This window comes from Lithobates pipiens, unplaced genomic scaffold (genome assembly GCF_037356315.1).
Source record: "Lithobates pipiens isolate NorthernLeopardFrog02 unplaced genomic scaffold, aLitPip1_a1.2 Scaffold_8, whole genome shotgun sequence".
In the NCBI taxonomy this organism is placed as follows: Eukaryota; Metazoa; Chordata; class Amphibia; order Anura; family Ranidae; genus Lithobates; species Lithobates pipiens.
In genome coordinates this window covers 81,697,747-81,714,141 of record NW_027507903.1, presented here as the reverse complement: position 1 = coordinate 81,714,141, position 16,395 = coordinate 81,697,747, and the positions used below count along the sequence as shown (strand labels likewise).

Below are 16,395 nucleotides of genomic sequence, written 5' to 3'. Positions count from 1 at the left end.
ACACACTGACAGCGGAATTGAAATTGTGCGAGTTCAGTTGAACTTGCACGCAGTGTTAATTTTGGCGGAAAAAGTACCAGTTACTTACCGGTAACTGTCTTTCTGGGAAATCTTCCAGGACGGCACACCTGAGAGATGAGAGGCTCCTCCCTACAGGAAACACAATCAATCGACAGCTGTTTTAAGTCCCCACCCTTCCCCTTGATCCTCAGTTTGTAGAGAAGTAACTCCTGAATCAGGTTCACAAGGGAAATCATTCCTCATAGGTACTCACCTTCTAGTGTTCTAGAATTTTCCCTCCTCCAACGGGCGGGAAGTAGGCCTGCCGTCCTGGAAGATTTCCCAGAAAGACAGTTACCGGTAAGTAACTGGTACTTTTCTCAAGTCATCTTCCAGGACGGCACACCTGAGAGGATAAACAAGTACCTCAGGCCTACCTTAGGGTGGGGCCACTGCAAAACCCTCTTGGCGAACCTTGGCTCTGCAGTGAGCTTTACCTCCACTCCATACGCTCATATGCTTGATGAAGGCATCTTAGCTGGATCATGCGGCTGATCTGCAGGTCTGCTCCACAGATGTTCCTGCCTTTTCCGCTTCAGATGCAGTATCTAGGTGAAATGGCCTCTTAAAAATGGAATCAGAAAACATGTTAAACTTGTAGGTTAGCAATGTTGCCTATCTCACACATCTAACAACCATGGCCTATTATGCCTGTAGGTGCTACTTAGAACCACTAAAAAGATAAATAAGAGACCCGTGTAAGACAAGGACACTACATTAATCAATAAGAGGGCCTGTCTTAACACTATCCTGTTGAGGGAAATAAAACTGCTTCCTTTTTATCTTTATGTCAGCAAAAGACTAAAGGGAAGCCTACTTAAGGGAAATAGATTAACAGAAGCTTGAACCCTGGGTTTAAGGCACGCCCAATCTATGTCCTTACTTACGCCTGAGAGCCTTCTTCAGGAGATTAAAGTCCCTAGCAGGAGTAGACTACCCATATTGCTATGTCTAGTTTTGCTAAAAGGGCAAAATGAAGGCCATGCACCGAGCCGAAACCTATTCGATCGGGTATACATCTTTATACTTCACCCTTAGGCCCTAATACTCCTCTGAACAGAACTCTCCAAGTTCTTACTAAACAGGGCGATTCATTATCCCCTTCCTCCAGTGTCCCATAACCCTACAGGGCTTCAACCCTAGGAAATGGTTCTGGCATCCCTGAATGCAAGTGGTCAAGGTTTTCTGACATGTGGCAGCTGCAGCCCGAACTCCTGGCCCCTCCATGGAAAAGAAGGCTGAAATACAAAAAGGTGATACATGCATTATTAATATCACAAATAAAATGATCATAGATTGTGGGCACGGCACAATAGATTTAGACAGAAAGGACACAAGCATAGACAACAATGTTGTGTGTCTGAGTGTGACTAGCTAAACCAATATATCAAATATGGGAAGAGACCCAAATCTGAACCTCAACGTAGATAAACAGTCCTCATAGTCTGGTTTTCTGATGTGCTGCCAAGACGTAAAAACATTAAGACTCAAGCAAACCCTAAATGCTGCGTATTTCTTTAGTGCAGCTAGCTAGGTCATAACTGATATATAAATACGGAAAGGACAGGAACCCCCTTTACTGTTGTGCTTTACCTATGTACAGCAAAACAAGGCTATAAAGACAGAAAGACCCAAACTTCTATGTTGTGTATTTCTGACAAACCACCACAGTTATAAGATTAATATGAACACCAACTCCCGTGTTGTGCATTTTTGCTATGCCACAGGGAAAAATATGGAACACAAGACAATCCTTTCTGTCATGCACTTCTGTAGTGTAGTTCAGATAGAACCAACACTGAGAAAGGACACAAGCAACCTGCAGCATTGTGTTTTTCTGAAACAGAAAGCACCAACAAGCTTCAATCTTGAGTATTTCTGCTGTGCAACAACATAAAAGCAGACACTGAGGAAAAAGACAGACAGCCTTTACAGCTGCAATCTTTCTGGTCTGCTGCAAAATAAAACAATAACGTCATGATGAGTATTCCTGCTGTGTAGCAAAACCTCAATCAGAAGGGACAGATAAGTTTAGGGTTCCCACACCCGTGCGACCCAACCTGCGACTTGGGACTGCAAGACGCATGAGAAGTCATATACTATGGCTTCCAATGGGTACCATTTGTGTCTGTGCAACACCAGCAGTCCCTGATTCCTGGATCTACAGACCTCAAGATTACACAGGTCGCAGGGAAAAAAAAAAAAAACAAATAGCAATTTTCAGGTCGAACAAGTAAGGGGTCCCCAATGCTGTGACTCCCTGGAGGATTGCAGCCAACAAACCCCTGCTGTGTATCCCTAAGATGCAGAAAGGTAGATCCATGAGAAAACACTGCTTAGCCTGATATACAAACGATAAGGCAGTAAATATAGGACATACAGGACACAAACATTCAATCTTTGTGTATGTCTGATGTGTAGTAATATACCAATACTGAGCAGAGAGGCCACCATCCTCAATGTGTCTCTCAGCTGAGCAGCAAAAACAAAATCAGAAAAAGACAAGCAACCTTCACTGCTGTGTCCTTTCTGATATGCAGCCAATAAGGCAGTATATGCAAGACATAAAAGGACAGACAACCTTCAATCTTGCAAATGTCTGATGTGCAACAATATAACAATTCTGAATAGAGATAGCACATCCATATTGAAGCGATTTGGCCTTGCGACTCAACATGTCAAATCGCATGGCTAAAATCAGCACAACACCACTTTGTGGTGTTACATGGATTACCAAAGGCAGTATATGTACTACACCTGGCAGGGGTTCAATTTGTATTTCTACTATGTAGCCCAACAAATTCGAACCATCAATTTTCACTGCTGCCTTTCTGATAAGGCAGTAATACAGGACACAAAACCTCACAGACCTTAATTCTGTATAAATCTGATGTGCAACAATAAAAAACACTATGAATAGAGATAGCACATCCATATTGAAATGATTTGTCATGCGACTCAACATGTCAAATCGCATGTTTAAACTCGGCAGCCATTGCTGTTAATAGCACTGTCTGAATCAGCACAGCGCCACGCAAATCAGGACCATCAGACTTCACTGCTGCCTTTCTGATAAGTAACCAAGGCAGTAAAACAGGACACAAAGCCCCACAGACAGACCTCAATCTTGTGTATGTCTGATGTGCAGCAATATAACCATTATGAGCAGAGATGTCACCAGACTCAATGATGTGCATTTCTGCTGTGCAACACAAAACCAGAAAGTACAGACCACCTTCACTGTTGTATTTTTCTGATCTGTAGCCAAACAAAGCAGTACCTTTAGTATATAAAGGACAGAAAACAAGCTTCAGTGCAGTGCATTTCTGATGTACAGAAATATAGTCCTTATTAAGCAGAGATGTCACAAATCTCAATGTGTATTTCTGCTGTGCCACAAAAACATCCCAGCAAGCACAAACCTTCACTACTGAGGTCTACTGGTGTGCAGCCAATGAGGAGTCATGGTCTATCCCTTTATGAAATAACCAACAGGCAATTTATTTCATAGGCATAGCCTGGGCTGTAGATACTAAACCTTCACCACCAGAGAAGGAACAGATCCTAAAATGGTTGGACACCCTACTATTAGTAGTAGTTGTCCTACCTTACCTCCATAGACTGAGCAAACACTAGCCAGCACATATCCAGGTGGTGCTGCTTAGCAATTAAAGTCTCAATGAGCCCAGCCCTAGAGACCAATTTAAGACCTCTCTAGAAGAGGTGGTTACCAGTTTAGCCTGGGAGGTAAATAGCTATTTGCAGGCTTCAAACAATCAATTATGTAGCTCTTGCATAGGTTTGCACAGAAAATCCTCAATTAAAAGGATGTAGGGAGCGATCTATGGTGAATCGCCTTTAGATCTGCCACTGAGTGGATTGTAGCCCAAACCAATAAAAAAAGTTTCTTCTTACCTCCTACACTATAATATAACCACAGTGTAAAGGTGGAGTGGGAGGTTGGAGCTTATGAAAGTTAACTATAGCAGGCAACCCCCAAAAGGAGGATCTGTGACAAGGGAACCCCTACTGTGCCACACAGTAGCTTGGTCTCTGCCCATCCTTGAATGTTAGGTCAGCTTTTAAACATTGTGAAGCAACTTCAGATTCCTAGCAGCTGGGCTAATAGGGCCGGTAACCTAGTGCACCTGCTGACCAGGGGAGCTTCTGAATCCACCAACCACTGCCCAATTAATAACCTGTTCAGTGGTATACCTGGCCTGTAAGTAACTTTGTATCTACCAGGTCCCCTCTGTACGCTATATTCATCCCTACTAAATGTACCACAACTGGGCATGTAGGGAGAGGCTGGAATCCTACTGCTGCGATAGCCACAGTGTCTCTGCTGTAAGAGGGAGCTGTGGCTGGTGGTTTTAGCAGTGGCGTCTGCGCTATTTGTATCCCGACCCCAAGTTCTGCACTGCACCAGTCAGTATATACACGGGGAAGGGGGAGCAATGGCCTACCTACCTCTTTCTCATCTGAGGTGGTTTAGGCACACTCGTTCCTCTGCACCACCTGTCCACCATACAGCTTCTCTGATGTAAGAGGGGCTGCAGCTGGTGTTTTTAGCAGAAGCTTAAGGGCTATTTGAATCCAGACCCCAGGTGAGATCTCAAATGCCCAGAAACCCTCTGGCTGGAATTGGGGATTTTGCAGCTAATTTCCCACGGCAAAAGGAAAGTAAAAGTACTCACCGTTGTCGTCTTCCTCTTTTTGCCACAGCCAGCGGGCTTGCTTTTCCATCCTTATGGTCCACACGCAAGGAGGATAGCCGCCAAAGTGCTCCCCCCCCCCCCCCCAACTGCTGTCCCCATAGGGAGGTGCTAGGTTAGGCTGTGTCCTGCACTCTACCAGTCAGTCAGTCTATATACATGGGGGGGGGGGGGGCAATGCCTTCCATTCCTCATTCCCATCTTCATATCTGAGGTGGTTAAGGCAGACATCCACCGTAGTAAACTGGTGCCTCCTCGCTCTAGAGAAAGGAGGATGTGGGCGCCTGCTCCTACTGACTCTCAGCCTTCCCTCCTGGGTAAGAACGCCGCTGCCATTTTCCCGAAGTTTGAAAATGACGCGGGTGCTTGTTGCCACGCCCTCTCCGGCAGCCCACGCGAGCTACCGGGGACCCAGGAGTCGGGGACAAGATCCCCCTGGAAAGAACCGATGGCCAGCACCCCCGTCTGAACAGCCACCTGTACAGGTAAGGAGGGGGAGACAGGATAATGGCCCCTGAAGTTCTGGGTACACCACTGTACCCAGGGTCCTTCAGCTCTCAGGGGGGCTCTTCCAATTTCTGCTGCCCGCCCTGAGGAAAAGATAGGGGAACCCCCCAGGAAGGACAAGAATATCCTACCAGACCCAGAGGCTTCCCAGGCTTGTGGTCCGGCTCCCAGGGGGAGACCACCAGCCCCAGGCTTCGGGTCATTTGGAAAAAAACAAACAGTTTCGCTGTGTAGGGAGAAACACAATCAAAAACTGAGGATCAAGGGGAAGGGTGGGGACTTAAAACAGCTGTCGATTGATTGTGTTTCCTGTAGGGAGGAGCCTCTCATCTCTCAGGTGTGCCGTCCTGGAAGATGACTTGAGAAATTTCAATTTCGTTTTAGTCTTAGGACTAAAATGCCATTTTAGTTTTAGTCCCATTTTAGTCTTTTGACTAAAATGCCATTTTAGTCGTATTTTAGTCATCTCAGTTGTTTTAGTTTTAGTCGTATTTTAGTTGACTAAAATAATATTCATTTAGTCAACTAAAAGGCTTTAGACATTTTAGTAGACAATATGAACACTGCTTGCAGAATTTCATTCCCGCATATCAGTCCCGACTTCTGGGGCGATTTTAGAGACATCTGCCCGGTCTGCTGCACAGATGTCTATACAAATCACACCCCTATGTTGCCAAAAGTAGTACAGAAGCTGCTTTTGGGAATCAGTGTGGCGCTGCAAAGTCGGTGTCGCACTGATTCGAACTGTGCCATTGCCAGCAATAGGCACCGATTTGGCATGGAGTTTGACATGTCAAATCGCATGCCAAATCATTGCAATGTGAACCAGGACTTACTGCTGCTCAGGGGCTTTGGGCTTCAGCAAAATGGCAGCCTCCTGCAAAAAGAGACAAGAGCAATCCTGGAGGCAGTTTACAGCACACACTCATTTTGGTAGTATAATTATTAATATGAAATGTATGCTCCTTGCTAAAGAACATTATTTCTTTATCAGGTTGTTATGGGTAAAGTTTCACTTTAAGCCTTTCTTTCAAAAGAGCGAAGAGACATGCGCAAAATTGCACGCTTCCCGACACACACATAAAACGCTCCGCCCTTTAGCAGGTGAGTTGGCAACCCCACACATTTTCTAACGTGCATTTTTGCAAGCGACAATTTTAAAAAAGAATCAGAGGTTGCTTTAGTGCATTTCTCAGGTGTAGGAATCGTCCATCGCACCTGTATGGTGTGACCCCCGGCCCTGCTGTAGTTGTAGTGCAGGGTGGAGGTGAATTGGTTGCTATTGAATGCAATGTTCTATGGAATGAGCCTGATTGTCTCATGTATCCGATGTGATTGTGTGCTGTATGCCCCATACACCTGTCTACAGAGCAGAGAATCCCAATACACGGGGGCTCAGTGCTGACATCTATAACAAGTCTGCACCGGGCAAGGAAATATCACCCGCCTCCATAGCGGCTCACCTTGCGGGAGGACACCGGCGCTCTCCGGTTTTCCGCCATCGCACGATTATTGTTGCAAATACGCGCCGGCGTTCAGTTGCTAAGCAACAGTCATACAGCAGTCTCGCGAGAATCTTCGAGGACACAGGGAGATGAGGTCATGTGATCTCTGTTGTTGTTGTTCTGTGGATTGTGTGTAGAATCAGAGGCTGTGTGTTTAGGATGACTGTCCATCTCCTGAGCAAAGCCTCACACACAGGGAATCCTGAAAATAAAGAAAGGGTTTTATAAGGATTATTGTGTACTTTTCTTCCTAAGGGCTCATTCACACTAGCAGTTGAGGGGCCATAAACCCCTGTGCTTGGGCTGCATTTTACCCGCCCCATACCTCCCAACTGTACCTGATTTGGAGCAATGTCCCTCTGTCCCTCATTGCTCCTCATTTGTCCCCAATTTTGATCTGAACCATATTGTTGTATATAAAATGCACTTTTTATCTTTCAAAAAGTGTTTCCCAGTGCTAAACCTTTCATCCAATTTCTAAATTGCTACACTTGTACATTTGAATAATAGTGGTAAAAAAAGTCGTTTGGGAATTAATTAACCTTTTTTTAGTTAATTCTCCTTTAAGGGGGTGTGACAGGGGGCGTGTCCTATGCCTACATACATTTGCTAGTAGATGCCCCTCATTCCCATCTCAAAATGTTGGGAGTCCCCCCCCCCCCACCCCATTACAACCACTACCCCCTTTAGCTGCTGGGGGTGTAACACATGCCGTACCTGTGATTCCTTTCTTCACTGTCATGCCTGGGACTTCACTTATACCCAGGGTTGCCACCCGTCCGGGATTCACCCAGACAGTCTGGGTTTTAAATCATGTGTCCAGGTTTCAGACCACCTGAAACCTGAACACATTATTCAGATTGGACTGTGGCTTCAAGTAATCAAGTACCACAACCACCAAGTGCATAGGTGTGTGCACAGGCCAGGTGTGCCTGGGCTTACCCTAATCCTCTGGGTTGCCAACTGTCTGGAGGGCTAACTGCAGTTGTCTAAGCCAATTGTCTGTACCACTCTCTCTCACACTGTCCAGAGCTAGTACAGTTACACTCCCCACAACCACATGGATGGCAGAGAAGAGAGGGCTCGTTCTACTCCTCCTCCTTCCGTCCCTACCCCTCTGTGTCTGCAATTTGAAGTCCAGCAGCTAGCAGGCCTGAGCTTCCATCTACCGGTATGGGTGAGTGAGCTCACCATCCACTGTCTGTGACTGAAGTCTCCCCTACATCTGAGAGGAGGTAAGTACACCAAGATAAGGGGGACTCAGATGTAAGGGGTGCTCTGCAGACTCTGATGTAATGGGGCCTTTGGGAACCCTTGTATAAGGGGGAATGCTGGGGACTCTCATGTAAATGGGGCTTTGGGGAGCAGAAACCCCCCTACATCAGATTTCCTTGTTACTCCAGAGTCCACAGCGTTCCTCCTTAAAGCGGAGGTTCACACAAAAATTGAACCTCCGCTTTTTGGAACCCTCCCCCCCTCCGTTGTCACATTTGGCACCTTTCAGGGGGGAGGGGGGTGCAGATACCAGTCTAAGACAGGTATTTGCACCCACCTCTGGGCATCTCTTCCCGTCCCAGCACTCTGTCTGCTGGGACACACACGGGTCCCAGAGACAGCAGGGACCATACGCATTCGACTCGCGCATGCGCAGTAGGGAACCGGGAAGTGAAGCCGCAAGGCTTCATTTCTTGATTCCCTTACCGAAGATGGCGGCAGCAGCATCCGATGACCGAGGGATGGTTAAGCCTCGGGTCCCTGGACAGGTAAGTGTCCTTATTTTAAAAGTCAGCAGCTGCAGTATTTGTAGCTGCTGACTTTTAAAAAAAAAATTTTTTGCGGGACTTCCGCTTTAATAAAAAAAAAGAAAGAATTGCACCACTAAAGTGTTCAGGTTTGGCTTGAAGAAAAGGTGGCAACCCTGCTTATACCCCCCATCACTTGTTCGGCATAGCATCCTCTGAGCACGATCCATTAAATCGAATGAGGCGGCTCTGCAAGTGCCATGCAAGTGGTTTTGCATCCTCACCACCTGTCAAGTGATCTGAAGAGTGATCTGAACAGGGATTGCTCTTCAGAGACCAAAGCAACTGTGAACAAGCTCTAATGGTGGCCATACTGGTAAATGATTGATTTTATTTTCCGAACAACCTCCCTTGATTGCAAAATTCTAAATTCTAAATCCTTATATCTATGATCTCTTTCACACATGTCCCTCTGAAGCGGGATCCACTTGCTCAGCGTGAGATCTCTCCACTATAACAGTGGGTGAAAGGCACTCAGGAGGTGCTACTGCTGCCTCTTAAGGCTGGATTCACAGCTATGCACTTAATACATCAAGAGAGTTTACTAGAGTTAGTTCATGTATATTCATCTGTCCGGGTTGTGAGCGGGCCCAAGTAAAGGAACCCATGTGTATGGCAGTGACTCTATACAAAGTGCCTAGCGTAGCCCAGAAGAACCCACACCAGGGTAGGCCTTTTATGTGACCCTTGCTTGCTTGTAATGAGTCATACATTCATAGTTGCCAACATTGTAAAAAAAAATTCCGGGACACTTTTTTGGCTGTAGGTGGAGTTGTATTATAATTAGGGGGGCATGCGGTTATAGGCGTGGCATAGGAAAGGTGAAAATGTGGCACGTGTGGCGAGATATGGGCGTGGTTTATGTAAAATAGTGGGTGTGGCTTGCATGGACGTGGCTCAAAGGGGTGTGGTTAGAGTCTGAGATGAATGCGGATTGGAGCGGGAAAGGGTGGGGGGATGGAGAGGGAAAGATGGGGGGGGGATGGAGGGACAGGAGCCCCAGATCCTACACCACAATAGCAATATGTGTTTTCCAGAGTTTGACAATCAACAGATAAAGATACTCCAAATACCTGGTGTTAGCGCTTCAATCATCCCGCCGCCGTGATTGTTATGGTGTCAGGATGATTGAAGCGCATTATTTCTATTATTACATTGTAATGTAAAATTAAATCATTCAACGCACCATAATGCAGAATCAGTGGGAGCCATGAGCGCGTCACTAGCCACATTGCCTGCCACCAGATGCCATCAGGTGCCCCCAGCAGAGTCCCTCCTTACATCAGGTGCCCCACCTGAGCAGCCTTCCTCACATCTGTGTCTCCATCAGTGGAGCCCCTCCTTACATCTGGTGTCCCCATCAGTCCTCCTTACATCTGATGTCCCCATCAGTCATCCTAACATCTGGTGTCCCCATCAGTCCTCCGTACATCTGGTGCCCCTCTGACATCCAGACTGCCCCCTCTGACATCCAGACTGGCCCCCTTCTGACATCCAGACTGGCCCCCTTCTGACATCCAGACTGGCCCCCCTTCTGACATCCAGACTGGCCCCCTTCTGACATCCAGACTGGCCCCCTTCTGACATCCAGACTGGCCCCCCTCTGACATCCAGACTGGCCCCCCTCTGACATCCAGACTGGCCCCCCCTCTGACATCCAGACTGGCCCCCCCTCTGACATCCAGACTGGCCCCCCCTCTGACATCCAGACTGGCCCCCCTCTGACATCCAGACTAGCCCCCCCTGACATCCAGACTGCCCCCCGACATCCAGACTGGCCCCCGACATCAAGACTGGCCCCCGACATCCAGACTCTGACTCACTGGCCCCCGACATCCAGACTCTTACTCACTGGCACCCGACATCCAGACTCTTACTCACTGGCACCCGACATCCAGACTCTGACTCACTGGCACCCAACATCCAGAGTGGCCCCTGACATCCAGACTGCCCCCTCTGACTTCCAGACCGTTGTTTCCACGCAGAAAGAAATTGAGCTGCGGCGCCGCCCACCTTCTGCCCCTTTCCATTACACCTCACAGACACTGGCAGTGGGGTGGGGGGTGGGCAGCGCCGCAGTATCTCTATTGTAGACCAGTTTCTGGTCTTCTTTAAAATGGTGGCCGGAGACATTTTCCCCGCCTGCCGCTAGAGGTTGAATATCGGGACTAACTGAATTTCCCGGGACATTTCCCGGGACAAAATTAAATCGGGACAAGGGTTGTAATCCCGGGAAATTATGGACAGTTGGCAAATATGTACATTGTGTGCAATAATTAATTACACAGGGTCCCTCTGTAGAATGCTGTCCTGTGTCACTACACACCTTAGCTTGGTGGATGTTGCATTTAGGAGGGATACCGCTTTGTTTTGTCCCGGTCTTACCGTGTCCCGGGAAAAAACACATCAAATGATGGCGATACACCAGGAGTCGTTAAATGACACCAACATTTAGCTGACACCGTTTCCCCCCTCCACCCAACGAGGGGGGAAACATGAAGGATGTGACGACCACTCTGTCATCTCTGTCACCTTGACCTGCCCCTGCTCACATACTGTTGTCCACAGTCAACAAGGGAAGCCATTACACTCTGCCGCACCTCTCTGACCTCACAGATAGAGGAGGTCAAGGTAGATATCTCCTACCTTCAAAAAAGAAAAGAAAGAATTCCCTGAGGGGTTTTCTGGCAGCAAGAAAGGAAATCACTTTGTAAAAGTAAAATAACTATTTTTATTATCAAAATCCCTTGTTAAATGACATTAGAGTATAAAAAAATAATTAAAATATGAGCTCTGGTGTACAATAGTGCAGAAAAAATTAAGTGCAGGAAAAGAAATACATATACAATAACAATGTATACATTGATAATACTTTCAATCCATTGAAATGGTAGTTTGAATTAAAGTCCCTACAGTATACATTACATAGCCTGAGACATTATACCCCTATGCATTTCGACCATAGGATCTTAAATGCTTTCACACTTCTAAAAAAAACAGAGAGCTGATGTTGTGGCGCTGGTGGAGACACATGTGGAGGGGAGACTACAGATGGTGCTATGTCATCCTTGGGTCGGCTGGTCGTACCATTCGACCTATACATCCCACTCGAGGGGGTGTCGATACTGATTGCCAAATCTGTACACTTTGAACTGGGTGAAATTCATACTGATCCACAAGGTCGCTATGTATTCTTGTCTGCTAAACTCTATGGGGAACCCCTCCATATCCAAGCCTGCTATGTTCCTCCTCCATTTTGTGCCTCCATCATACTTTTTTTTTTTTTTTAGTTTTTTTTTTGTAAAATTTTTTTTATTAACAGTTTTTTCAACACATACAGTACAGAACACATGTACCAAAACAAAGTGTGGCAATCTGGGATTGAATCAGAGGGGGGTGTCTTGTGACCAGCTCCCCACTTCATTTTTCATCAAAATCTGTTCCTTGTGCCACGCTAGCACAGTCGCTCGCATGGAGGCAGTCAAAGATGAACAGCTTTGTGGGCCCCTGTATACTAAGTAGGATAAGCTCTCATACGAACCCAGAAGGGCCTCCTCTAGTACCGTTGCCGAATCCCCGTTGTCCCTTGTCAACCAGCGTCGAGCAACCACCATCTGCCCTGATATAAAATATTTGAAAAGATCTGGTAATGTCAAGCCACCTTGACCCCAGGGCTCCTGCAAGGTACAAAGACTTATTCTGGGGTGTGCGGTGGCCCATAAAAAGGAACTAAATAGACTATTCACCCTCCTAAAAAAGGAACAGGGAATCCAAATTGGTGTGTTCCATAGGAGGTATAGAAAAACCAGCAGAACTTTCATTTTGAGTAGGTTAACCCTACCAATCAGGGACAATGGCAAATGTTTCCACGCATCCAGCTGCACTTTAACCCTGGCTAGTAATGGAAGAAGGTTTAATGACATAAAGTCACCAACTCGGGGTGATACTCGTACCCCCAAATACTTGAACTCCTTCACCCATTCAATGGGTACCCTGTTGGTCGCCAGAGTCTGGGCATCTGTGTCAATAGCCATCACATTAGACTTCTCCCAATTTACTCGGAGCCCAGAGAACGTGGCAAATTTGTCAAGTATTCCGAACACCGCCTCCAGGGATGGCCCTGCATCTCGCAGAAAGAGAAGCATGTCATCCGCGTACAGTGCAATGCATTCCCGGATACCCCCTACCTCCAATGCTCCAACCTCAGGCGACCTCCATAGAGCTATAGCCAAGGGCTCTATTGCTAGAGCAAACAAGGATGGGGACAGCGGGCACCCCTGAAGCGTGCCCCTGCCCACTCGGAACTGGGAGGAGACCGAGGTGCCTATCGTTATGGCCGCTTGGGGATTACTATAGAGCAGAGAAATCCAAGTCATAAAAACTTCTCCAAAGCCTATGTGCCGTAGAACTGCCAACATATACTGCCAGTCCACCGAGTCAAAGGCCTTGGCCATGTCAAGGGACATCACTACCCTAGTTCCCGTCCTACCATGTTCTGTAAGTGAGCAAACAGTCTGCGAAGGTTAGTGTCAGTAGATTTTTGCGGAATAAAGCCTGTCTGATCTATGTCAACCAGGGTAGTAATAACTTGGGAAAGTCTGGTAGCTAACACCTTCGTTAAAATTTTTAGATCCTGATTCAGCAACGCTATAGGCCTATATGATGAGCTTAACAAGGAGTCCTTGCCCAGCTTTGGCAGAAGAATCACCTGCGCTTCTGATAATAATCGGGGAGGCACTTGTGTTTGAGACAGTAACAAAACAGGGCTTTAAGTCTAGGGACCAGGTCCTCCATATGTAGCCTATACCATTCAATACAAAAACCATTGGGTCCGGGAGATTTGTGAGAGGGGAAGGACCTGATGGCCGTTTCAATTTCTTTTTCAGTTATATCAGCCTCCAAAATGTCCCTATCCGTCTTAGACAGCACCGGGACGTTCAGGGATGCCAGCAACACATCTAAGTCTAGGGGATCATAGGCTGGAATAGGAGCATACAAAGCCTTGTAGTACTCCATGATATATCAGTTGGGTTTGTGAGAACGTCTCCCCTATCATTTTTGATGCAGGGTATGTTTGTTTGTATTCTCTATTCTGCCGCCAACATTGCCAGCAGCTTACCATTTTTGTCCCCTTGCTCAAAAAGGGATTCAGCAGATTTTATCCTAGATGTGTGTGCTAAGTCAGTGAAATGAAGTGCCAGCGTGCGCCTTGCCTCCAGAAGTTCCTCATATGTGACGTCAGACTGATTGTTGGCATGAACCAATGCACAAACTCTCTCCCTGTCCTGCAATTCCTGCTCTTTCTTATTATGTGACCTATGTGCCCGCTTAATGGCTGAAATGTAATGTCCACGCATACAGGCCTTAAACGCATTCCATACCATTGTTGTGTCAGCAGACCCTATATTATCATTCCAATAGTTACTAAAATGTGGTGCTACCTGGAAGGATACCTCTTCCACCTCCAACCAACCGAACTTTAACCTCCATGCCCCCCCCCCCCCCCGGAAGCCAAAGGGGGACCAATTTGTACCGATAATAGCATATGATCTGAGATGCCACCTGTTAAGTATTTGGCTCCACCCACTAACTGCAACATTGACGCATTGGCAAATGCTAAATCAATCCTCGAGGAGGATCTACGCATTTTTGACATTTGAGAATAACTTCTAGTAGTGGGGTTTCTCCATCGCCACAGTTCTGTCAGGGAGGCCGCAGCCGCCCATGCAGAAAGGTCAGCCGATGCCACTCTAGATACATTTGAGGAATCTAGAGCAGTGGAAAGTATGGCATTGAAGTCCCCCACTATAAGAAGAGAAAGATGCATGTAGGGCACCAATTTACCTAAGAGATCATATAGGATCTGAATCTGGAAAGGAGGGGGTATATAAACGTTAACTAAAACCATCTTGCAAGTACTTATATCAGCAACAACAATCAGAATCCTGCCTCCTGGATCTGAGACAACATGATGTATGGTGCAGGGTACCGCTCTACTAATTAGGATTGAGACTCCCCTGGAATAGGTGGAGCATGTTGCATGTATCGCCCTCTGTATCCAGGCTCTATGTAAGGCCAGCACCCTGCTCCCATCCAGATGCTTCTCCTGCAGAAACACCACATGTGGGCTGATCGTTTTAAAAAATTGGAACATTAAAGCTCTACGAAACTTGTCGTTTAGGCCTTGGACATTTCAAGATACCACATTAAACATTGATCCCGCCATTGTCACCCATTAACCTGTCAGATATTAAATAGCATACCTGCATTAAAAAAGGGAGATACAGTTGGTTATGCGAGTCATGCATGCAACAAATCATTTGAAAAACAATAAGGCTGACGTGGAAGGCTGCACTTACTAAGTATGCTAACCCTTGAACCCCATAAACACCCTGCTGTTGTGTAGCAAACCAAAACAACTGGTACACGCAGCTTTTTCCCAAACCTTGTCCAAAAAAGTCCTGAAGAGCATGACCGTTGATAAAGTCAAAATGGACCAATATACAAAAAAGAAAACAAAAAGTTGCAAAAAGGTCTATCTGTTATAGACATAGTGTCCGTGTCCCTGAAGCTCCCGACTCCGCTTTTGCGAACCGCCGGTCACCCACATGGATAACTCGGTAGTTTGTGCCCTTCCTCGGTCCCCAGGATTGTAGTTGTCCCAGCATAATGAAGGTACACACGGTGCAACAAAAGTAACACTGAAGTATATCTAGGTGCCTGCATGAACATAGGTATGTTGAGGAGTATAGCAACTCCCAATTCCCCCCCCCCCTACCCGGAACTAGAGAGTCCAAAACATCGTTAACCATGCGATGCAGAAGCGGCATATTGGGGCATTCATTCCGCCAGGAACAGGAACAACAAAACTCTTGAAATGCAGCCAGGAGAAAAAAAAACATAACCGCCAGAGTTGAAGCCAGGTATGTAGGCCCAAATTATCGCAAAGATTGCAGCCAGGTGTCTGCCTCTGCAGGAGATTCAAAGAACTTTACCGAGCCCCGTGCTGAACCCACAGACGACTAGGGAAGAGCATGGAGTATTTCATATCCCATTCCCGGAGCTGTCTTCTGATGTCAGTGAAGGTCTTGCGCCGTCTCTGTAGGTCTGCCGAGAAGTCAGGATAAAGATGCACCACCGTGTTCTCAAAGGGAAATGGGGGGGGGGGGAGAAGGGGAAACAAAGAGGAAGAAGGGAGAGGAAAGGGGAAAGAGGAAGAGGAAAGAGGAGGATGTTCTGGGCACGGCCTGGACAGGCTTCATGACCCAGATACAAACCTCCTGTTTAACTACTAGCACTAGATCAGAGGAAGAAATCAAAACTTTTCTTGACCGTATGTATAATTTACTCACGTAAATTACCTAATTTACGTAAATTACATCTCCATTGGCACCTGGAATATTTCAAACAATATATTAAGAAAGAAACATGCCCTATGGGATTGAGATTTCAGCTATTTCCTACAATTAAAGATCCACCCCCCTCCTTCAAAACTGCATGGGAGAAAATTTTAACCCATTGCAGTTTACAATTAATGGGAACCCTGATCACACAATAAACTCTGGATATGATATCCCTTGACAGTGAAATCAACAGACTAAATACCCAATACCAGCATCTTCTTGACACTCCCTCTTTCTCCAACCAATGGAAGGAGGAGAAATAGTTCTCTGATGGTCTTGCCTACATAAAAGGCCTTGCAGGCACAGACCATCAGATAAACCACGCCTTTAGTGCCGCAGTTGGCATGGTGGGATGGGGAAAAGATCTCTCCGTTCAGGAGGATATAGGTAGTGCTTTCTAAAA

General features: G+C 46.5%; 1 protein-coding gene across 2 annotated transcripts in view; it reads right to left on the bottom strand.

Annotated features, from left to right (window-relative positions):
• The window catches only part of TEX9 (testis expressed 9), a 138,528-nt gene extending 131,657 nt beyond the window's left edge, over window positions 1–6,871 (bottom strand). Inside the window, exon 1 of one of the 2 annotated variants that reach the window (XM_077473878.1) lies at window positions 6,746–6,871. In XM_077473878.1, coding sequence (XP_077330004.1) covers window positions 6,746–6,784 — 39 coding nt within the window. In that variant the 5' untranslated portion in view covers window positions 6,785–6,871. The remainder of the gene's footprint in view (window positions 1–6,745) is intronic. The other variant, XM_077473879.1, reaches the window with a different exon arrangement.
• Between the last annotated feature and the right edge of the window lie 9,524 nt (window positions 6,872–16,395).